This window comes from Oncorhynchus gorbuscha, unplaced genomic scaffold, assembly GCF_021184085.1.
Source record: "Oncorhynchus gorbuscha isolate QuinsamMale2020 ecotype Even-year unplaced genomic scaffold, OgorEven_v1.0 Un_scaffold_909, whole genome shotgun sequence".
In the NCBI taxonomy this organism is placed as follows: domain Eukaryota; kingdom Metazoa; phylum Chordata; class Actinopteri; order Salmoniformes; family Salmonidae; genus Oncorhynchus; species Oncorhynchus gorbuscha.
The window spans coordinates 187,472-212,473 of NW_025745677.1; the positions used below are offsets into that span (position 1 = coordinate 187,472).

Here is a 25,002-nt window from a genome sequence, read left to right on the forward strand (position 1 = left end):
GTCAGCTCTGCTGGGTCCTTCAGTCCCCAACACTCTCCCACTGTCTTCAGCTCCAACACAGGCTCTGCATCCAGGACCTGACTGGATGCTGACTCTGGTTCTAGAACTTCCAGCGGCTCTAGAACTGTCACATGTTCTGGAAATGCTACTGGTTCTAGAACTGTCCCATGTTCTGGAACTAGCTGTCGCTTTGTCACTGGCACCTGCTCTGGTTCTGTCTGTAGTTCTTCCTCTAGCACTGGCTGTGGTACTGATTCTGGCTCTCGTTCTTGCACCAGTACTGGCAGTGCCATTGGTTCATGAACTGTTGCTGGTTCCAGAACGGCCTCCGGTTCTAAGTCCAGAACTGGTTCACATTCTGGTTCCGGTTCTGCCTCCTCAGGAACCTCCTCTCCCTCCTCCTCCTCTACAATGAACAGAGACAATAAAACAGGTTAGGTGTGTCTTCTCTACTGCTGATGTGGAGTATCCACACAGAACATCAGTAGAACACACTGATGGCCACTGGGGCTCTGCCTAAAAGATAGTGGTGCTCTATATAGGGAAAATAATGATAGGTCAGAAGCAGCCACGGTACCTTTGATGAAGTCCAACTTGTACAGAGCCCTCTTCTCTGCGTTGAAGTTGACTCTGTAGTGGTCCATGTTCTCATAACCAGGCTCCAGGGTCTCCACGATGCAGGTACTGGACGCCACATTCACCCTGGCAAGGAGATGGGGATATAAATGAGGCAGCACAAACACAGAGAGAAGGACAGAGAGAAGGATAGACAGAATGTGGGACAGACAGAGAGTTTGAATGAGACAGAAACAAAATAGAAAGACTGCAAAGTATTGATCAGTAGAATGTCCCAAACCGTTCCAAACTTCTAACAAATCGTACTTCTTATTAGTTACTCATTATTAGTTACGTCTTATTAGTTATTTATTATGAGTTACTTATTATCAGTACCAGATTAAAAATAAGACTCACTCACTTTAAAATCAAGTCTTTTGCAATCTGAGAAAAAGGGAAAAAGACAAAATTATTAAAAGAAATTAACGTAAAAGATAGATAACAAGAATTCCAGTATGAAATATGTTTTCAAAGTCTTTCAATATTGTATTGTATTGTATTGCATCCATCAATATTGAGTGAATATACATCTTCGGTCACATTCTTCATGTACCCACAATAACAATCTGGACGTACCCCAACCAAAAACCCTGGACGAACGGAGATATCCGTACCATGCTGAGAGCATTCACTGTCAGCAGAATGAACCCCGATGACTCGGTGACACACCACGCGTACAGGGCAAGCAGGTACGTGGTCCGTAAATCCATTAGGGACTCAAAAGACAATAGAGACTCAAACTTGAATTGATGTTCGACAATTTCGACTCGGATGTGGCAAGGACTACAGACTATCACAGAATACATAGGCAAATCCAGTGGTGTGGTTCCCACTGAAGCCTCCGTCCCAGACGAGCACAAAACACTCTATGCTCGCTTTGAGGTAGACAATACCGAGCCATCCAGGAAGAATTTCACTGCTCTGGACGACCAGGTGCTTTCATTCTCCGAGGCTGGTGTGAGGAAAACTCAAAAAAAAAAAAAGAGTGCAGACTCACAAAACCACCAGCACTGATGGAATCCCTGGTCGCGTCCTCAGGGTGTGTGCTGACCAACTGGCGGGCGTCTTCTCGGACATCTTTAACTTGTCCCTGTTTCGCTGTAGTCCCCACCTACTTCAAGGAGACCACCATCATCCCAGTGCCCAATAAAAACTAAGGTGACATGCCCGCCAGTTCAGGTCATGGCCCACATGCCAGGCACGCTGGACGCACTCCAACAGAACCACGGAAGATGTTATTTCCATCGCTACTCACACGGGCGTAACACATCTGGACAAGAGGAACGCCTATGTGAAAATACTGTTCATTGACTACAATTCAACACTATTGTTCCCTCCAAACTCGACACCAAGCTCAGAGCCCTTGGGTCTGGACACCACCCTCTGCAACTGGATCGTGGACTTCCTGACGGGCCGACCACAGGCTGTGAGGATTGGGAACAACACTTCCAGCAGAGAGAGTCATTTCCTCAGCGTCCACATCACAGAGAACTTAACATGGACCAACACCTCCATCCACATCAACAGGACTGCAGTAGAGAGAGTCAGTTCCTCACCATCCACATCAACAGGACTGCAGTAGAGAGAGTCAGTTCCTCACCATCCTCATCACCGAGGACTTAACATGGACCAACACCTCCATCCACATCAACAGGACTGCAGTAGAGAGAGTCAGTTCCTCACCATCCACATCAACAGGACTGCAGTAGAGAGAGTCAGTTCCTCACCATCCACATCAACAGGACTGCAGTAGAGAGAGTCAGTTCCTCACCATCCACATCAACAGGACTGCAGTAGAGAGTCAGGTCCTCACCATCCACATCAACAGGACTGCAGTAGAGAGTCAGTTCCTCTGCGTCCACATCACCGAAGACTTAACATGGACCAACACCTCCACCACTCTGGTCAAGAGGGCACAACAGCGTCTCTACTTCCTAAATACCTAAAAAATTCCTAAATACGGCTGGTTGCATCACGGCCTGGTACGGGAATTGCTCTGTCCACGACCGAAAGGTCCACCAGTTGGCCCAGTACATCACTGGGACCCCACCCACCCGGGACGTCTATTCAAAGCGGTGCCTGAGGAAGGCCAGCCGCATCATCAAGGACCCCCACACACCCCAGCCACGGAACTGTTCAGTCCCTTACCGTCGGGCATGAGGTCTGATAGCAACAGGCTCAGAGACAGGTTCTATAGCCTCCACATTGACTCTGTACCAGTACTCCCTGTATATAGCCTCCACATTGACTCTGTACCATAATACCCTGTATATAGCCTCCACATTGACTCTGTACCGTAACACCCTGTATTTAGCCTCCACATTGACTCTGTACCGTAATACCCTGTATATAGCCTCCACATTGACTCTGTACCGTAATACCCTGTATATAGCCTCCACATTGACTCTGTACCGTAACACCCTGTATATAGCTTCCACATTGACTCTGTACCGTAATACCCTGTATATAGCCTCCACATTGACTCTGTACCGTAATACCCCGTATATAGCCTCCACATTGACTCTGTACCAGTACTCCCTGTATATAGCCTCCACATTGACTCTGTACCGTAATACCCTGTATATAGCCTCCACATTGACTCTGTACTGTAATACCCCATATATAGCCTCCACATTGACTCTGTACCAGTACTCCCTGTATATAGCCTCCACATTGACTCTGTACCGTAATACCCCGTATATAGCCTCCACATTGACTCTGTACCGTAATACCCCGTATATAGCCTCCACATTGACTCTGTACCGTAATACCCTGTATATAGCCTCCACATTGACTCTGTACCGTAATACCCCATATATAGCCTCCACATTGTTATTTTACTGGGTTACTTGTATTTAATTTTTTTACTTTTAGTTTATTTCGTAAATATTTTCTTAACTCTATTTCTTGAACAGCATTGTTGGTTAAAGGCTTGTAAGTAAGCATTTCACGATAAGGTCTACACATCTTGTAGTGTAACAAATACAATTAGATTTGATTCGATTTGACACACACACACACACACACACACACACACACACACACACACACACACACACACACACACACACACACACACACACACACACACACACACACACACACACACACACACACACACACACACACACACACACACACACACACAACCCACACATCACAACTGCTGCTACTAGACTCTTATTATGAATGATAAATACTCCACAATTTAAACACATTTCCCTCAACCTTCACATGTAAATATTGTACTATACATTGTGCCTTCTTATATTATAATTAAGCTAAAATGTTTATTCTATTCTACTGAGACATATACTTTATGTTCCTGTTCTTATCTTTAATTATTCATTATTGTTGTTGCATTGTTCTTTAAGGAACCTACAAGGAAGCATTTCATTGGACGATGTATACCATGTGTATCCTGTACATATGACTAATAAAACTTGAAACTATCATGTTGCATCGTACTGCGTCCCGTATCATACTGTACTGTTTGGTATCGTACTGTACTGTTTGGTATCGTACTGTACTGTTTGGTATCGTACTGTATCGTATGGTATCGAACTGTATTGTATGGTATTGTATGGTATAGTACTGTATTGTATGGTATTGTATGGTATAGTACTGTATTGTATGGTATTGTATGGTATTGTATGGTATAGTACTGTATTGTATGGTATTGTATGGTATAGTACTGTATTGTATGGTATTGTATGGTATCGTACTGTATTGTATTGTATGGTATCGTACTGTATTGTATGGTATCGTACTGTACTGTATGGTATTGTATTGTATCGTATTGTATTGTATTGTATTGTATGGTATCGTACTGTTCTGTTTGGTATCGTACTGTTCTGTTTGGTATCGTACTGTATTGTATGGTATCGTACTGTATTGTATTGTATAGCATCGTACTGTATTGTATTGTATGGTATCGTACTGTATTGTATGGCATCTTACTGTATTGTATCGTACTGAATTGTATGGTATCGTACTGTATTGTATTGTATGGTATCGTACTGTATTGTATGGCATCGTACTGTATGGTATCGTATGGCATCGTACTGTATTGTATTGTATTGTATGGTATCGTACTGTATTGTATTGTATGGTATCATGTGGTATCGTACTGTATTGTATTGTATGGTATCGTACTGTATTGTATGGTATCGTATCGTACTGTATTGTATTGTATCGTACTGTATTGTATTGAATGGTATCGTATGGTATCGTACTGTATTGTATTGTATGGCATCGTACTGTATTGTATTGTATGGTATCGTATCGTACTGTATGGTATCGTATCGTACTGTATTGTATTGTATTGTACTGTATTGTATTGAATGGTATCGTACTATATTGTATTGTATGGTATTGTATGGCATCTCACTGTATGGTATTGTATGGTATCGTACTATATTGTATTGTATGGTATTGTATGGCATCTCACTGTATGGTATTGTATGGTATCGTACTATATTGTATTGTATGGTATTGTATGGCATCTCACTGTATTGTATTGTATGGCATCGTACTGTATGGTATCGTACTGAATTGTACGGCATCGTACTGTATTGTATTGTACGGTATCGTATTGTATTGTATGGCATCCTACTGTATTGTATGGTATCGTACTGAATTGTATTGTATGGTATTGTATGGTATCATATGGTATAGTACTGTATTGTATTGTATGGTATAGTACTGTATTGTATTGTATTGTATCGTACTGTATTGTATTGAATGGTATCGTATGGTATCGTACTGTATTGTATTGTATGGCATCGTACTGTATTGTACTGTATGGTATCGTATCGTACTGTATTGTATTGTATGGTATCGTACTATATTGTATTGTATGGTATCGTATGGTATAGTACTGTATTGTATTGTACAGTATAGTACTGTATTGTATTGTATGGTATAGTACTGTATTGTATGGTATCGTACTGAATTGTATTGTATTGTACGGTATCGTATTGTATTGTATGGTATCGTATGGTATAGTACTGTATTGTATTGTACGGTATAGTACTGTATTGTATGGTATCGTAGTGTATTGTATTGTATCGTACTGTATTGTATGTTATCATACTGTATTGTATGGTATCGTATGGTATAGTACTGTATTGTATTGTACGGTATAGTACTTTATTGTATGGTATCGTATGGTATAGTACTGTATTGAATTGTACGGTATAGTACTGTATTGTATGGTATCGTAGTGTATTGTATTGTATCGTACTGTATTGTATGTTATCATACTGTATTGTATGGTATCGTATGCTATCGTACTGTATTGTATGGTATCGTACTGTATTGTATGGTATTGTACTGTATTGTATGGTATTGTATGGTATTGTATGGTATTGTACTGTATTGTATGGTATTGTATGGTATCATACTGTATTGTATTGTATGGTATTGTATGGTATCATATTGTATGGTATCGTATGGTATTGTATTGGTATCCTACTGTATTGTATGGTATAGTACTGTATTGTATGGTATCGTATGGTATAGTATTGTATTGTATGGTATCGTACTGTATTGTATGGTATTGTATGGTATCATACTGTATTGTATTGTATGGTATAGTACTGTATTGTATGGTATTGTATGGTATCATACTGTATTGTATGGTATCGTACTGTATCGTATGGTATCGTACTGTATTGTATTGTATGGTATCATACTGTATTGTATTGTACTGTATTGTATGGTATCGTATGGTATCATACTGTATTGTATTGTATTGTATGGTACCATACTGTATTGTATGGTACCGTACTGTATTGTATGGTATCGTACTGTATTGTATGGTATTGTATGGTATCATACTGTGGTGTATGGTATTGTATGGTATCGTACTGTATTGTATTGTATGGTATTGTATGGTATCATACTGTATTGTATTGTATGGTATAGTACTGTATTGTATGGTATTGTATGGTATTGTATGGTATCATACTGTATTGTATTGTATGGTATAGTACTGTATTGTATGGTATTGTATGGTATCATACTGTATCGTATGGTATCGTACTGTATTGTATTGTATGGTATCATACTGTATTGTATTGTATTGTATTGTATGGTATTGTATTGTATGGTATCGTATGGTATCGTATTGTATTGTATGGTATCGTACTGTATTGTATTGTATGGTATTGTATGGTATTGTATGGTATCATACTGTATTGTATTGTATGGTATAGTACTGTATTGTATGGTATTGTATGGTATCATACTGTATCGTATGGTATCGTACTGTATTGTATTGTATGGTATCATACTGTATTGTATTGTATTGTACTGTATTGTATGGTATCGTATGGTGTCATACTGTATTGTATTGTATTGTATGGTATTATACTGTATTGTATTGTATTGTATGGTATCATACTGTATTGTATGGTATCGTATGGTATCGTATTGTATTGTATCATACTGTATTGTATGGTATTGTATGGTATCATACTGTACTGTATTGTATTGTATGGTATAGTACTGTATTGTATGGTATTGTATGGTATCCTACTGTATTGTATGGTATAGTACTGTATTGTATGGTATCGTATGGTATCGTATTGTATTGTATGGTATCGTACTGTATTGTATTGTATGGTATTGTATGGTATTGTATGGTATCATACTGTATTGTATTGTATGGTATAGTACTGTATTGTATGGTATTGTATGGTATCATACTGTATTGTATGGTATCGTACTGTATCGTATGGTATCGTACTGTATTGTATTGTATGGTATCATACTGTATTGTATTGTATTGTATTGTACTGTATTGTATGGTATCGTATGGTATCATACTGTATTGTATTGTATTGTATGGTATTATACTGTATTGTATTGTATGGTATCATACTGTATTGTATGGTATCATTTGGTATTGTACTGTATTGTATGGTATTGTATGGTATCATACTGTATTGTATGGTATCATACTGTATTGTATGGTATTGTATGGTATCATACTGTATTGTATGGTATTGTATGGTATCATACTATATTGTATGGTATCATTTACATTTACATTTAAGTATTTAGGTATTTGGTGACACAAATTGGTATCATACTGTATTGTATGGTATTATATCATACTGTATTGTATTATTATACTGTATTGTATTGTGTGGTATTATACTGTATTGTATGGTATTGTATGGTATCATACTGTATTGAATGGTATCATACTGTATTGTATGGTATTGTATGGTATCATACTGTATTGTATGGTATTGTATGGTATCATACTATATTGTATGGTATCATACTGTATTGTATGGTATTGTATGGTATCATACTGTATTGTATGGTATCATACTGTATTGTATTGTATGGTATTGTATGGTATTATACTGTATTGTATGGTATCGTACTGTATTGTATTGTATGGTATTGTATGGTATTATACTGTATTGTATTGTGTGGTATTATACTGTATTGTATGGTATTGTATGGTATCATACTGTATTGAATGGTATTATACTGTATTGTGTGGTATTGTATGGTATCATAATGTATTGTATGGTATCATACTGTATTGAATGGTATTATACTGTATTGTATGGTATTGTATGGTATCATACTGTATTGTATGGTATTGTATGGTATCATACTGTATTGTATGGTATCGTACTGTATTGAATGGTATTATACTGTATTGTATGGTATTGTATGGTATCATACTGTATTGTATGGTATCATACTGTATTGTATGGTATTGTATGGTATCATACTATATTGTATGGTATCATACTGTATTGTATGGTATTATACTGTATTGTATTGTGTGGTATTATACTGTATTGTATGGTATTGTATGGTATCATACTGTATTGAATGGTATCATACTGTATTGTATGGTATTGTACGGTATCATACTGTATTGTATGGTATTGTACGGTATCGTACTGTATTGTATGGTATTGTATGGTATCATACTGTATTGTATGGTATTGTATGGTATCATACTGTATTGTATGGTATTGTACGGTATCGTACTGTATTGTATGGTATTGTATGGTATAGTACTGTATTGTATGGTATCATACTGTATTGTATGGTATCATACTGTATTGTATTGTATCATACTGTATTGTATGGTATTGTATGGTATCGTACTGTATTGTATTGTATGGTATCATACTGTATTGTATGGTATTGTACGGTATGGTACCTTCATGAAGGCAGCCATCTCAGGTTCCTGCATGGTGGTCATAGCAGTCTCTACCAGTTTGGTGCTGGCCTCTACGCTCTCTCTGTAGGATCGCACCAGCGATCGAGCGTGACCCGTCTTCTCCTCCTGCTCGTACGTGACTCGCTGCTTCATGATTCTCTGTCGCTCCTCCAGGATGGCGAGCATGCGGTTAAACTTCTCACACACCGTCTGCTTCTGGGTCTTACTGTTCTCCTGTAGAGACACAGACATGCGCTCAAACTTTTCAGACGTCCTGACAACTTTAGGGGATCATTTTGGGACGTTCCTGGGATGTCGCGAGGACAACATTTACATTTACATTTAAGTCATTTAGCAGACGCTCTTATCCAGAGCGACTTACACATTGGTGCATTCACCTTATGACATCCAGTGGAACAGTCACTTTACAATAGTGCATTAGCGGAGTGTTACTGATCAAAGCCAAGCAGCACTTTATGGGTGTACACGACAATACACCAAAGTAGAACAGACACAAAAGGCACTAACCTCAACATTCTTGCAGGTCACTTCCAACTCATTGATGAAGGCTTGGACCTGGCTGTTCGATGCCACCAAGGAGCTAACCACCTCACTCAGCTCGGCCTGTTGAGAGAAAGCAGAGGTTTCACAGAGGAATTACCGTAGCTACTGTGGGCCACGTGTTACTGGTGAGTCAGGATAATTTTATTTTCATATTCTACACATCTTTATGATATCATCATACATCTAAAGTGTAAAAAGTTTCACAGAAGCGAAACCTGTAACTACTTTCTTTCCTCGTATAATGTGATACGGGGTGAGCCCCCAAATATCTTACAGCACAAATTAACCAATGATTCCCAAGGCACATCTCTACACCCAGGTATCATCCCACAGAACTTGTCCAATAAGATTATTATTATTATTATTTTTTGCTACAGTGTGCCCTAATGAACACTACCCAGGTGAAAGTTGCAGTCTGTGATGTCATCAATGTGCGACCCATGCCTGTGGCCTCACTCACTCACTCACCTTCTGCTGCTGGTAGACCTGTGTTAGCGGTGCCACCTGGCAGGCGTTGTGAGCACCGAACACCTTGCAGAGGGAACAGGTAGGCACCTGGCAGGTGATGCAGTAGATGTTGACCTTCTCACCATCGTGCTCTTCACAGGTGGGCTGGCTCGCACGCTTTGACGACTGGGATCTAGAGCTAGGAGGATTGTGGGAAGGAGATGAGGAGGAATCTCAGTCAGGATTAGGAAGCCAAAGTAAAAACTAAAATGCCTTCTAGATGTAATTTATTGATATTCCTTTGGCATCCTTATTTTGAAACCTTCAGGAGAGCGACCCACATTCCACTCCCTCACCTGGTGGCCTCCTGGTTGTAGACGTCACTAATATAGTCCACTAAGAGGAGGGTTGACCTGGCGACCCCTGTCTAATCCCATCCCCTCTCTTACCAAACATCTTTACATTAAAGACCTCTGTCCTCACCTGGTGGACTCCTGTTTGTAGACGTCAATAATATAGTCCACTAAGAGGAGGGTTGACCTGGCCACCCCTGTCTAATCCCATCCCCTCTCTTACCAAACATCTTTACATTAAAGACCTCTGTCCTCACCTGGTGGACTCCTGTTTGTAGACGTCAATAATATTCTCTACCAGCAGGTTGCGCTGCAGCCCGTAGACACCGTGACGGTCCAACACAACTTCCTGTCTGCAGGACGGACAGCGGAACCTCCCTCCAGACCCCACCTGGAACAGAGAGGGCAACACACCTTACTCAGCACGCCGTCTATAAACACACACACACAGCAATGCAGGAAGTTAACAGCTGTATCGGGCCGACTTCCTCCTGTTGCTCGTGGCAATGTCATATTGCTGAGTCTCAGTTTAAATATAGAACATTATATATACACTGAATGTAGAAGACATTAAATCAAATCAAATTTGATTTGTCACATGCGCCGAATACAACAGGTGTAATGCTTACTTTACAAGCCCTTAACCAACAATGCAGTTTTAAGAAAATCCTTTAAAAAGTAAGAGAAAAATAACAAATAATTAAAGAGCAGCAGTAAATAACAATAGTGGAGCTATATACAGGGGGTACCGTTACAGAGTCAATGTGTCAATGTGCGGAGGCACCGGTGCCGAGGTAATTATGTACATGTAGGTAGTTATTAAAGTAACTATGCAAAGATAATAACAGAGAGTTGCAGTAGCGTAGGGGAAGGGGGGCAATGCAAATAGTCTGGGTAGCCATTTGCTGACCTATTTGGGAGTCTTATGGCTTGGGGGTAGAAGCTGTTTAGAAGCCTCTTGGACCTAGACTTGGCGCTCTGGTACCACTTGCCGTGCGGTAGCAGAGAGAACAGTCTATTTCAAGGGTGGCTGGTGTCTTTGAACATTTTTAGGGCCTTCCTCTGACATCGCCTGGTATAGAGGTCCAGGGTGGCAGGATGCTTGGCCCCATTGATGTACTGGGCCTTATGCCTCCTGTCTCAGCCTCCAGTATTTATGCTGCAGTAGTTTGTGTGTCGGGGGGCTAGGGTCAGTTTGTTATATCTGGAGTACTTCTCCTGTCCTATTCGGTGTCCTGTGTGAATCTAAGTGTGCGTTCTCTAATTCTCTCCTTCTCTCTTTCTTTCTCTCTCTCTCTCGGAGGACCTGAGCCCTAGGACCATGCCCCAGGACTACCTGACATGATGACTCCTTGCTGTCCCCAGTCCACCTAGCCATGCTGCTGCTCCAGTTTCAACTGTTCTGCCTTATTATTATTCGACCATGCTGGTCATTTATGAACATTTGAACATCTTGGCCATGTTCTGTTATAATCTCCACCCGGCACAGCCAGAAGAGGACTGGCCACCCCACATATGCTTTCTCTAATTCTCTCTCTCGGAGGACCTGAGCCCTAGGACCATGCCCCAGGACTACCTGACATGATGACTCCTTGCTGTCTCCAGTCCACCTGACTGTGTTGCTGCTCCAGTTTCAACTGTTCTGCCTTACTATTATTCAACCATGCTGGTCATTTATGAACATTTGAACATCTTGGCCATGTTCTGTTATAATCTCCACCTGGCACAGCCAGAAGAGGACTGGCCACCCCACATACCCTGGTTCCTCTCTAGGTTTCTTCCTAGGTTTTGGCCTTTCTAGGGAGTTTTTCCTAGCCACCGTGCTTCTACACCTGCATTGCTTGCTGTTTGGGGTTTTAGGCTGGGTTTCCGTACAGCACTTTGAGATATCAGCTGATGTACGAAGGGCTATATAAATAAATTTGATTTGATCTATGCACTACCCTCTGTGGTGCCTTGCAGTCGGAGGCCGAGCAGTTGCCATCTCTTTGTCTTGATCACGTTGAGGGAGAGGTTGTTGTCCTGGCACCACACTGCCAGGACTCTGACCTCCTCCCTATAGGCTGTCTCATAATTGTCGGTGATCAGGCCTACCACCGTTGTGTCATCAGCAAACTTAATGATGGTGTTGGGAGGCATGAGTGAACAGGGAGTACAGGAGGGGACTGAGCACGCACCCCTGAGGTGCCCCCATGTTGAGGATCAGCGTGGCGGATGTGTTGTTACCTACCCTTACCACCTGGGGTCGGCCCATCAAGAAGTCCAGGATCCAGTTGCAGAGGGAGGTGTTTAGTCCCAGGGTCCTTAGCTTAGTGATGAGCTTTGAGGGCACTATGGTGTTGAACGCTGAGCTGTAGTCAATGAATAGCATTCTCACATAGGTGTTCATTTTGTCCAGATGGGAAAGGGCAGTGTGGAGTGCAATAGAGATTGCATCATCTGTGGATCTGTTGGTGCAGTATGTAAATTGGAGTGGGTCTAGGGTTTCTGGGACAATGATGTTGATGTGAGCCATGACCTGCCTTTCAAAGCATTTCATGGCTACAGATGTGAGTGCTACAGGTCGGTAGTGATTTAGGCAGGTTACCTTTGTCTTCTTGGGAACAGGGACTATGCTGGTCTGCATTAAACATGTTGGTATTACAGACTCGGACAGGGAGAGGTGGAAAATGTCGGCGAAGACACTTGCCAGTTGGTCAGTGCATGCTCGGACAATACGTCTTGGTAATCCGTCTGGCCCTGCGGCCTTGTGAACGTTGACCTGTTTAAAGGTCTTACTCACATCGGCTGCAGAGAGCGTGATCACACAGTCATCCGGAACAGCTGATGCTCCCATGCATGTTTCAGTGTTACTTGCCTCGAAGCGAGCATAGAAGTTATTTAGCTCGCCTGGTAGGCTCGTGTCACTGGGCAGCTCTCGGCTGTACTTCCCTTTGTAGTCTGTAATGGTTTGCAGGCCCTGCCAAATCCGACGAGCGTCGGAGCCGGTGTAGTACAATTCGATCTTAGTCCTGTATTGAAGCTTTGGCTGTTTGATGGTTCATTGGAGGACATGTGGGATTTCTTATAAGCTTCCGAGTTAGAGTCCCGCTCCTTGAAACTGGCAGCTCTACCCTTAAGCTCAGTGCGAATGTTGCCTGTAATCCATGGCTTCTGGTTGGGGTATGTACGTACAGTCACTGTGGGGATGAAGTCCTCGATGCACTCATTGATAAAGCAAGTGACTGATGTGGTGTACTCCTCAACACCATCTGAAGAATCCTGGAACATGTTCCAGTCGGTGCTAGCAAAACAGTCCTGTAGTTTAGCATCTGCTTCATCTGACCACTTTCTTATAGACCAATTCGTAGGGGGATTGACTCTACAAGGTGCCGAAAGCGTTAATTTACATTTCAGTCATTGAGCAGACACTCTTATCCAGAGTGGCATACAGGAGTAATTAGGGTTAAGTGCCTTGCTTAAGGTACATCGGCAGATTTTGCCTAGTCAGCTTGAGGATTCGAACCAGCAACCTTTCGGTTACTGGCCCAACGTCTTAACCACTAGGCTACCACCCAGTGTTCCACAGGGATGCTGGCCCTATGTTGACTCCAATGTTTCCCACGGTTATGTCACGTCAAAATGTTCCCTTAAGGTATGTTAAGTTGTCGGGATGTTCCCTGAAGGTATGTTAAGTTGTCGGGATGTCCTTTGGGCGGTGGACCGTTCTAAATACACACAGGAAATCGTTGAGTCAAGGAAAAGCAGCCATCAAGTGCTAAGCATATGTGGGAACTCCTTCAAGACTGTTGGAAAAGCATTCCAGGTGAAGCTGGTTGAGAGAATGCCAAAAGTGTACAAAGCTGTCATGAAGGCAAATGGTGGCTATTTGAAGAATCTCAATTATAAAATATATTTTGATTTGTTACTAACACTTTTTTTGGTTACTACATGAGTCCATAGGTGTTATTTCATAGTTTTGTTGTCTTCACTATTATTCTACAATGTAGAAAAATAGTAAAAATAAATAAAACCCTTGAATGAGTAGGTGTTCTAAAGTAATGTATAATGTATACATACATATACACTCAGCATGATGTCCGTGCCGTGGGATTGCTGCACGTCTCAGAACATTGCTTTATGATAGTCATGTGGCTCCAGAGACTTCTCCAGGTGTTTGTGAGAGCAGTGACTGGAATAAGGACGACCTGAAACTTGCCCGTCTGTTCCCAGAAAACATCAACTGATCTTCTCGCTAAGTATTAAAGGGAAATAAGTCTCTCCTTTCTGTAAACAACGTTCAGCTGTTCTGAAACAGCTGTTCTGACGTCAGTGAGGTATTATCGTGCAAAAAGTATCAAACATTTGAAGCCACAGATCATCATCCAGAGTAATCTGATAACCAACCCTCTTGTTGATCAACTGGGAGATTATTATTATTATTATTATAGATATTGTGATTTAGTGGCAGTTGCTGAGGGCAGACTCCTTAATCGAATAACTTTAGTAGTAGAGGAGAGGAGATCAGAGACAGAGTGAAAGACAGATAGAGGTTCTAGAATTGTCCTCTTGTCCTCTTGTCCTCTGTTTCTGGGTAAAACGGAAGATCACTCCTCTCAGTTCTCCACTCTTTCATGACGGACCGGCTGGGTTTGAAGAGGAGCAGTAAATGAATGTGTCTGTAACCAGGGAGCAGATGTCTGTAACCAGGGAGCAGATGTCTGTAACCAGGGAGTAGATGTCTGTAACCAGGGAGTAGATGTCTGTAACCAGGGAGTAACTGTCTGTAACCAGGGAGTAGATGTCTGTAACCAGGGAGTAGCTGTCTGTAACCAGGGAGTAACTGTCTGTAACCAGGGAGTAGCTGTCTGTAACCAGGGAGTAGCTGTCTGTAACCAGGGAGTAGATGTCTGTAACCAGGGAGTAGCTGTCTGTAACCAGGGAGTAGCTGTCTGTAACCAGGGAGTAGATGTCTGTAACCAGGGAGTAGCTGTCTGTAACCAGGGAGTAGATGTCTGTAACCAGGGAGTAGATGTCTGTAACCAGGGAGTAACTGTCTGTAACCAGGGAGTAACTGTCTGTAACCAGGGAGTAGCTGTCTGGAACCAGGGAGTAGCTGTCTGTAACCAGGGAGTAGATGTCTGTAACCAGGGAGTAGCTGTCTGTAACCAGGGAGTAGATGTCTGTAACCAGGGAGTAGATGTCTGTAACCAGGGAGTAGCTGTCTGTAACCAGGGAGTAGCTGTCTGTAACCAGGGAGTAGATGTCTGTAACCAGGGAGTAGCTGTCTGTAACCAGGGAGTAGATGTCTGTAACCAGGGAGTAGATGTCTGTAACCAGGAGTAGCTGTCTGTAACCAGGGAGTAGATGTCTGTAACCAGGGAGTAGCTGTCTGTAACCAGGGAGTAGATGTCTGTAACCAGGGAGTAGCTGTCTGTAACCAGGGAGTAACTGTCTGTAACCAGGGAGTAGCTGTCTGTAACCATGGAGTAACTGTCTGTAACCAGGGAGTAACTGTCTGGAACCAGGGACTAACTGTCTGGAACCAGGGAGTTGCTGTCTAGAATGAGGGAGTAACTGTCTGTAACCAGGGAGTAACTGTCTGTAACCAGGGAGTAGCTGTCTGGAACCCGGGAGTAACTGTCTGTAACCAGGGAGTAGCTGTCTGGGACCAGGGAGTAACTGTCTGGAACCAGGGAGTAGCTGTCTGGAACCAGGGAGTAACTGTCTGTAACCAGGGAGTAGCTGTCTGTAACCAGGGAGTAACTGTCTGTAACCAGGGAGTAGCTGTCTGGAACCAGGGAGTAACTGTCTGGAACCAGGGAGTAGCTGTCTGGAACCAGGGAGTAACTGTCTGGAACCGGGGAGCAACTGTCTGTAACCAGGGAGCAGCTGTCTGGGACCAGGGAGTAACTGTCTGGAACCAGGGAGTAGCTGTCTGTAACCAGGGAGTAGCTGTCTGTAACCAGGGAGTAGCTGTCTGTAACCAGGGAGTAACTGTCTGTAACCAGGGAGTAGCTGTCTGGAACCAGGGAGTAACTGTCTGGAACCAGGGAGTAGCTGTCTGTAACCAGGGAGTAGCTGTCTGTAACCAGGGAGTAGCTGTCTGTAACCAGGGAGTAACTGTCTGTAACCAGGGAGTAATTGTCTGTCACCAGGGAGTAACTGTCTGTAACCAGGGAGTAACTGTCTGGAACCAGGGAGTAGCTGTCTGTCACCAGGGAGTAGCTGTCTGGGACCAGGGAGTAACTGTCTGTCACCAGGGAGTAACTGTCTGTAACCAGGGAGTAGCTGTCTGTAACCAGGGAGTAGCTGTCTGGAACCAGGGAGTAACTGTCTTGAACCAGGGAGTAGCTGTCTGGAACCAGGGATTAGCTGTCTGGAACCAGGGAGTAACTGTCTGGAACCAGGGAGTAGCTGTCTGGAACCAGGGAGTAACTGTCTGTAACCAGGGAGTAACTGTCTGTAACCAGGGAGTAACTGTCTGTAACCAGGGAGTAATTGTCTGGAACCAGGGAGTAACTGTCTGTAACCAGGAAGTAACTGTCTGTAACCAGGGAGTAGCTGTCTGTAACCAGGGAGTAGCTGTCTGGGACCAGGGAGTAACTGTCTGGAACCAGGGAGTAGCTGTCTGTAACCAGGGAGTAGCTGTCTGTAACCAGGGAGTAGCTGTCTGTAACCAGGGAGTAGCTGTCTGTAACCAGGGAGTAGCTGTCTGGAACCAGGGAGTAACTGTCTGGAACCAGTGTTGTTTATGTCACTAGTGGGGCTTGGTTGAGAGGTTTTGACAGTTGAAAGCTGTATACTATTGGGGGGTTCGTCCTGCCAAACAAACTTCACAATAAAAGCACAACCATAGAGACGGTGATAGTCGCAGATAACGATCCTGATCTGGTAAGAGGCTTCACCTTCACTAAGAATTCCACTCTTGTCCATCTCTATGGCCTGAGTCTGGGCCTAACATGGGCCTAACTAACTAAACAACAGCAGTAGAAGTAGGCCTTGGCTTCCATTATGAAGATAGTCTCAGATGTCTTCACCATGGCTCAAATTAACAGTTCATAATCCACACACCTGTTACGGATCTGTACTGCAGCAAAGTGTGAGAGTGTCAGAGGTTAAACATCCCTCTCTAACCCCTGTTTGGAAATCCTGATAGGCATAATTTGTGTATCTGTGTGGATAAGAGGGTCTGAGGCAGATCGAAGGGTCTGAGGTAGACTGAAGGGTCTGAGGTAGACTGAAGGGTCTGAGGTATGACTGAAGGGTCTGAGGTATGACTGAAGGGTCTGAGGTAGACCGAAGGGTCTGAGGTAGACCGAAGGGTCTGAGGCAGACCGAAGGGTCTGAGGTAGACCGAAGGGTCTGAGGCAGACCGAAGGGTCTGAGGCAGACCGAAGGGTCTGAGGTAGACCGAAGGGTCTGAGGCAGACCGAAGGGTCTGAGGCAGACCGAAGGGTCTGAGGTAGACCGAAGGGTCTGAGGCAGACCGAAGGGTCTGAGGCAGACCGAAGGGTCTGAGGCAGACCGAACCGAAGGGTCTGAGGCAGACCGAAGGGTCTGAGGTAGACCGAAGGGTCTGAGGTAGACTGAAGGGTCTGAGGTAGACTGACAGGTGTGATGGAGGCTGAGGGGTCTGAGGTAGACTGACAGGTGTGATGGAGGCTGAGGGGTCTGAGGTAGACTGAAGGGTCTGAGGTAGGCTGAAGGGTGTGATGGAGGCTGAGGGGTGTGATGGAGGCTGAAGGGTGTGATGGAGGCTGAAGGGTGTGATGGAGGCTGAAGAGTTGTGATGGAGGCTGAAGATGTGTGATGGAGGCTGAAGATGTGTGATGGAGGCTGAAGATGTGTGATGGAGGCTGAAGGGTCGGATGTAGACTGAAGAGTGTGATGGAGGCTGAGGGGTCTGAGGTAGACTGACAGGTGTGAATTCATTGTGAATTGAAGCTGGAGTTGTATCTCATAATGAATTGAAGCTGGAGTTGAGTATCTCATAATGAATTGAAGCTGGAGTTGAGTATCTCATTCAATCTCCTTGATTATCTCTCTCACCAGCGCTCAGAGATATGAGGATGTCAACTACAGTAACACAGTTAAATATAGACTGACTCTTCTCTCAACTACAGGATCTATTTTGACTGCTTTCAGATCCTCTGAGCTCACAGTGAAAGGACACCATTTTAGACACACTGAGACTTGAACGCAGTACGCACGCTTCACAATACATGCTTATTTTCCCTTTCCGGTTGCAAAATGTTTTGCTACGGTCTGTTCTGATGAATATGACCGACTCTGGTTTTTAGCTCTTACCTGGTAGAGGTCGTTGGCACACTTCCTGCAGAGGTTGTGTAGGCATGGCAGGATGACCACTGGTTTGGTGAATACTTCCAGACAGATAGGACAGATGAGCTGTCTCTGTAGGGTCCCCAGACCTGCCTGCTCCCTGTCCCCGGGGTAGGAGCCCTGCTCCAGGGGGACAGACATGGTGGACGGCCTGTCTGACAGATCCAAAACACAAGAAGACAAATATCGGACTGACTGACACTGACTCAGGCCAGACAGTTAGGTCTCGGACCAGTCTCTCTCAGAAAGTATATAACTCAGGCCAGACAGTCAGGTCTCTGACCAGTCCCCCTCAGAAAGTATATAACTCAGGCCAGACAGTCAGGTCTCGGACCAGTCCCCCTCAGAAAGTATATAACTCAGGCCAGACAGTCAGGTCTCTGACCAGTCCCTCTCAGAAAGTATATAACTCAGGCCAGACAGTCAGGTCTCGGACCAGACCCCTCAGAAAGTATATAACTCAGGTCAGACAGTCAGGTCTCTGACCAGTCCCCCTCATAAAGTATATAACTCAGGCCAGACAGTCAGGTCTCGGACCAGTCCCTCTCATAAAGTATATAACTCAGGCCAGACAGTCAGGTCTCGGACCAGTCCCCCTCAGAAGGTATATAACTCAGGCCAGACAGTCAGGTCTCTGACCAGTCCCCCTCAGAAAGTATATAACTCAGGCCAGACAGTCAGGACTCTGACCAGTCCCCCTCAGAAAGTATATAACTCAGGCCAGACAGTCAGGTCTCGGACCAGACCCCTCAGAAAGTATATAACTCAGGTCAGACAGTCAGGTCTCTGACCAGTCCCCCTCATAAAGTATATAACTCAGGCCAGACAGTCAGGTCTCGGACCAGTCCCTCTCATAAAGTATATAACTCAGGCCAGACAGTCAGGTCTCTGACCAGTCCCCCTCATAAGGTATATAACTCAGGCCAGACAGTCAGGTCTCTGACCAGTCCCTCTCAGAAAGTATATAACTCAGGCCAGACAGTCAGGTCTCGGACCAGACCCCTCAGAAAGTATATAACTCAGGTCAGACAGTCAGGTCTCTGACCAGTCCCCCTCATAAAGTATATAACTCAGGCCAGACAGTCAGGTCTCGGACCAGTCCCTCTCATAAAGTATATAACTCAGGCCAGACAGTCAGGTCTCGGACCAGTCCCCCTCAGAAGGTATATAACTCAGGCCAGACAGTCAGGTCTCTGACCAGTCCCCCTCAGAAAGTATATAACTCAGGCCAGACAGTCAGGACTCTGACCAGTCCCCCTCAGAAAGTATATAACTCAGGCCAGACAGTCAGGTCTCGGACCAGACCCCTCAGAAAGTATATAACTCAGGTCAGACAGTCAGGTCTCTGACCAGTCCCCCTCATAAAGTATATAACTCAGGCCAGACAGTCAGGTCTCGGACCAGTCCCTCTCATAAAGTATATAACTCAGGCCAGACAGTCAGGTCTCTGACCAGTCCCCCTCATAAGGTATATAACTCAGGCCAGACAGTCAGGTCTCTGACCAGTCCCCCTCAGAAAGTATATAACTCAGGCCAGACAGTCAGGTCTCTGACCAGTCCCTCTCAGAAAGTATATAACTCAGGCCAGACAGTCAGGTCTCTGACCAGTCCCTCTCAGAAAGTATATAACTCAGGCCAGACAGTCAGATCTCTGACCAGTCCCTCTCTGTCTCTGTTCTTCCTCTATCGGATCATCGGCATCACGTCGCCAACACACTGACCGTGGAGAATGTGTCCGGACGTGATTCTTCGACAGCGCCTCTTGAAACTCTGTCAACTTCTCTCCGTCTTCTTTCTTTCTACTTTGTCACTCTTCCTCTGCTTTCTCAGTCATAACACTCCCCCCTCTTCCTCTGTCCAGGGCCTTCTCCCTAGGTACATGTTAGTTGGTCTGCCAACCATCCACGGCGAGGACTGTGTGTGTATTCCTGAACCGTCCACTCCACTGGGATAGATAGATCTCGGGGCTGTAGCGATGGAAGGGTGAGTGTGTTTGTCAGAGGGGGTTGGGAGTGTCGTGTTACTAGCCAGACCCCCCCCCCCCCACACAGTGGGCAGCACCCTAATGCACTCGGGTCACATTGGTCTGTGTGTGTGTGTGTGTGTGTGTGTGTGTGTGTGTGTGTGTGTGTGTGTGTGTGTGTGTGTGTGTGTGTGTGTGTGTGTGTGTGTGTGTGTGTGTCTCAGGCCATAGCGGTCTGTGTGTGTGTGTGTGTGTGTGTATCTCAGGCCATATCGGTCTGTGTGTGTGTCTGTGTGTGTGTCAGGCCATATCAGGTGCTGGGTGGTATGCAGGCTGAGGCAGGTCATGTGATCTTTCTACAGTTACCTCCTCTGCCTTGCTATCAGTCATATGTACACAGACCCAGCAGTAGGTCAGTATCCGTCATACCTTCACAGACCCAGCAGTAGGCCAGTATCAGTCATATCTACAGACCCAGCAGTAGGCCAGTATCAGTCATATCTACACAGACCCAGCAGTAGGCCAGTATCAGTCATATGTACACAGACCCAGCAGTAGGCCAGTATCAGTCATATGTACACAGACCCAGCAGTAGGCCAGTATCAGTCATATGTACACAGACCCAGCAGTAGGCCAGTATCAGTCATATGTACACAGACCCAGCAGTAGGCCAGTATCAGTCATATGTACACAGACCCAGCAGTAGGCCAGTATCAGTCATATGTACACAGACCCAGCAGTAGGCCAGTATCAGTCATATGTACACAGACCCAGCAGTAGGCCAGTATCAGTCATATCTACACAGACCCAGCAGTAGGCCAGTATCAGTCATATCTACACAGACCCAGCAGTAGGCCAGTATCAGTCATATCTACACAGACCCAGCAGTAGGCCAGTATCAGTCATATCTACAGACCCAGCAGTAGGCCAGTATCAGTCATATGTACACAGACCCAGCAGTAGGCCAGTATCAGTCATATCTACACAGACCCAGCAGTAGGCCAGTATCAGTCATATGTACACAGACCCAGCAGTAGGCCAGTATCAGTCATATCTACACAGACCCAGCAGTAGGCCAGTATCAGTCATATCTACAGACCCAGCAGTAGGCCAGTATCAGTCATATCTACACAGACCCAGCAGTAGGCCAGTATCAGTCATATCTACAGACCCAGCAGTAGGCCAGTATCAGTCATATCTACAGACCCAGCAGTAGGCCAGTATCAGTCATATCTACACAGACCCAGCAGTAGGCCAGTATCAGTCATATCTACAGACCCAGCAGTAGGCCAGTATCAGTCATATCTACACAGACCCAGCAGTAGGCCAGTATCAGTCATATATACAGACCCAGCAGTAGGCCAGTATCAGTCATATGTACACAGACCCAGCAGTAGGCCAGTATCAGTCATATCTACAGACCCAGCAGTAGGCCAGTATCAGTCATATCTACACAGACCCAGCAGTAGGCCAGTATCAGTCATATCTACACAGACCCAGCAGTAGGCCAGTATCAGTCATATGTACACAGACCCAGCAGTAGGCCAGTATCAGTCATATGTACACAGACCCAGCAGTAGGCCAGTATCAGTCATATGTACACAGACCCAGCAGTAGGCCAGTATCAGTCATATCTACAGACCCAGCAGTAGGCCAGTATCAGTCATATCTACAGACCCAGCAGTAGGCCAGTATCAGTCATATGTACACAGACCCAGCAGTAGGCCAGTATCAGTCATATCTACACAGACCCAGCAGTAGGCCAGTATCAGTCATATCTACAGACCCAGCAGTAGGCCAGTATCAGTCATATCTACAGACCCAGCAGTAGGCCAGTATCAGTCATATCTACAGACCCAGCAGTAGGCCAGTATCAGTCATATCTACACAGACCCAGCAGTAGGCCAGTATCAGTCATATCTACACAGACCCAGCAGTAGGCCAGTATCAGTCATATCTACACAGACCCAGCAGTAGGCCAGTATCAGTCATATCTAGACCCAGCAGTAGGCCAGTATCAGTCATATGTACACAGACCCAGCAGTAGGCCAGTATCAGTCATATCTACACAGACCCAGCAGTAGGCCAGTATCAGTCATATCTACACAGACCCAGCAGTAGGCCAGTATCAGTCATATCTACACAGACCCAGCAACAGGGTAGGAGGAGACAGTAGTCTAGTACTGTAAGTCCTCTGTAATCAAAGTCTGGGAGCTTTTCAGTAGTTTAAAATAAAATAGCTATATTATATTGGTGTGTTTTGTGAGGGAATTAACACTTTGAGATTGTATATTCTGTGCATGGCAACGGCCTTGACAACGGCCTGGATTGCAACCAACATCCTAGTGTTTTGTAGACATATTATTTTCAGAAAGGAGTCACAAATGAGACATGTCTAAGCATCAAACATTTATTTTTTTACAACAGCACATCTGATAAATGACCTTCATTCTCTCTTTCAGACACAGTAGATGACCATGCTAAAACATAAAACTACTAACTTCTACGTGCTTCCACTAAACGTACAGGAGATCTCAACCATTCATTCAAAATGGCCACACCTAGTTTATAACATCCCATTTATCCTTAACTAAACGGCCGTGATTGGGAGTCCCATAGGGCGGTGCACAATTGGTCCAGCGTCGTCCGGGTTACGGTTTTGGCCGGTGTAGGCCGTCATTGTAAATAACAATTTATTCTTAACTGACTTGCCTAGTTAAATAAAAAAATTAAAAAACGACATCAATTTATTAAAAAGAGAACAAAAATTTAATAAATACAAATACATGTGTCATTATAATTTTATCGTCATATTTCGCACAATTTTTTTTAATTTTTTTATTTTTTAAGTTTCTAAAATAATGTTTTTTTCTTGATCTGGTATAACTTAGTATTGTATACACATTGCATTCACTCAGACAAGTTGCATGTTTAATATCGCAGAAGAGAAAGAAGTCCCAGAAATAGCATTTCATTTGTCAACGTCATCATGATATTCTTATCCAGAGCGATTTACAAGTTAGTGCATTCATGTTACGATAAGATAGGTGGGATAACCACATCTCTGTCGTAATACAACCAATCAAATCAAAATGAGACTGCAGTGGGCGGGACATTGAAGAACAACTACAACCAATCAAATCAAAATGAGACTGCAGTGGGCGGGACATTGAACAACAACTACAACCAATCAAATCAAAATGAGACTGCAGTGGGCGGGACATTGAAGAACAACTACAACCAATCAAATCAAAATGAGACTGCAGTGGGCGGGACATTGAAGAACAACTACAACCAATTAAATTTAAAAAAAAAAAATGTCTCACTTGATAATAGAATCTTCTTAGAAATAAATGAAAAGAAAGGAGGGAATACAAAGGAAGATGCTCTCAGACTTAGACTGGAGCGAGAAAAAAAATCAGCCTGGTCCCAGACCTGTTTGTTGCCAGTTAGCCTGGTCCCAGACCTGTTTGTTGCCAGTTAGCCTGGTCCCAGACCTGTTTGTTGTTGCCAGTCAGCCTGGTCACAGACCTGTTTGTTCTTTCCAGTTAGCCTGGTCACAGACCTGTTTGTTGCCAGTTAGCCTGGTCACAGACCTGTTTGTTCTTTCCAGTTAGCCTGGTCACAGACCTGTTTGTTGCCAGTTAGCCTGATCACAGATCTGTTTGTAGCCAGTTAGCCTGGTCCCAGACCTGTTTGTTGCCAGTTAGCCTGGTCCCAGACCTGTTTGTTGTTGCCAGTCAGCCTGGTCACAGACCTGTTTGTTCTTTCCAGTTAGCCTGGTCACAGACCTGTTTGTTGCCAGTTAGCCTGGTCACAGACCTGTTTGTTCTTTCCAGTTAGCCTGGTCCCAGACCTGTTTGTTCTTTCCAGTTAGCCTGGTCACAGACCTGTTTGTTCTTTCCAGTTAGCCTGGTCCCAGACCTGTTTTCTCTTGCCAGTCAGCCTGGTCCCAGACCTGTTTTCTCTTGCCAGTCAGCCTGGTCACAGACCTGTTTTCTCTTGCCAGTCAGCCTGGTCCCAGACCTGTTTTCTCTTGCCAGTCAGCCTGGTCACAGACCTGTTTTCTCTTGCCAGTTAGCCTGGTCCCAGATCTGTTTTCTCTTGCCAGTTAGCCTGGTCACAGATCTGTTTTCTCTTGCCAGTTAGCCTGGTCCCAGATCTGTTTGTTGCCAGTTAGCCTGGTCCCAGACCTGTTTGTTGCCAGTTAGCCTGGTCCCAGACCTGTTTGTTGCCAGTTAGCCTGGTCCCAGACCTGTTTGTTGCCAGTTAGCCTGGTCCCAGACCTGTTTGTTGCCAGTTAGCCTGGTCCCAGACCTGTTTGTTGCCAGTTAGCCTGGTCCCAGACCTGTTTGTTGCCAGTTAGCCTGGTCCCAGACCTGTTTGTTGCCAGTTAGCCTGGTCCCAGACCTGTTTGTTGCCAGTTAGCCTGGTCCCAGACCTGTTTTCTCTTGCCAGTTAGCCTGGTCCCAGACCCGTTTGTTCTCGCCAGTTAGCCTGGTCCCAGACCCGTTTGTTCTCGCCAGTTAGCCTGGTCC

The 25,002-nt window shown here is 44.4% G+C and overlaps 1 protein-coding gene and 1 long non-coding RNA gene across 2 annotated transcripts; both read right to left on the reverse strand.

Annotated features, from left to right (window-relative positions):
* Position 1: 1 nt before the first annotated feature.
* On the reverse strand, positions 2–20,252 carry LOC124019412 (E3 ubiquitin-protein ligase TRIM63-like). The gene is made up of 10 exons (XM_046334747.1): positions 20,223–20,252; positions 18,469–18,652; positions 10,437–10,570; positions 9,848–10,025; positions 9,344–9,439; positions 8,816–9,049; positions 977–999; positions 578–702; positions 42–406; positions 2–7 (listed from the first exon to the last, which is right to left on the reverse strand). The coding sequence occupies exons 2-10, from the start codon at positions 18,640–18,642 to the stop codon at positions 2–4; spliced, it is 1,335 nt and encodes a 444-aa protein (XP_046190703.1). The 5' UTR covers positions 18,643–18,652; positions 20,223–20,252.
* A 2,608-nt stretch (positions 20,253–22,860) lies between these two features.
* On the reverse strand, positions 22,861–24,489 carry LOC124019419. The gene is made up of 2 exons (XR_006835777.1): positions 24,256–24,489; positions 22,861–23,961 (listed from the first exon to the last, which is right to left on the reverse strand). It is a non-coding gene; the product is annotated as an uncharacterized LOC124019419 (long non-coding RNA).
* Positions 24,490–25,002: the final 513 nt, after the last annotated feature.

Excerpts from the sequence above, each read along its gene's own strand:
- LOC124019412 (XM_046334747.1), bottom strand. The coding sequence starts at position 18,642 with ATGTCTGTCCCCCTGGAGCAGGGCTCCTACCCCGGGGACAGGGAGCAG. Across the intron at positions 9,440-9,847 it reads AGGTCTACCAGCAGCAGAAG|GCCGAGCTGAGTGAGGTGGT; the intron begins GTGAGTGAGTGA and ends TTCTCTCAACAG. Across the intron at positions 407-577 it reads CAAGTTGGACTTCATCAAAG|AGGAGGAGGAGGGAGAGGAG; the intron begins GTACCGTGGCTG and ends TGTTCATTGTAG.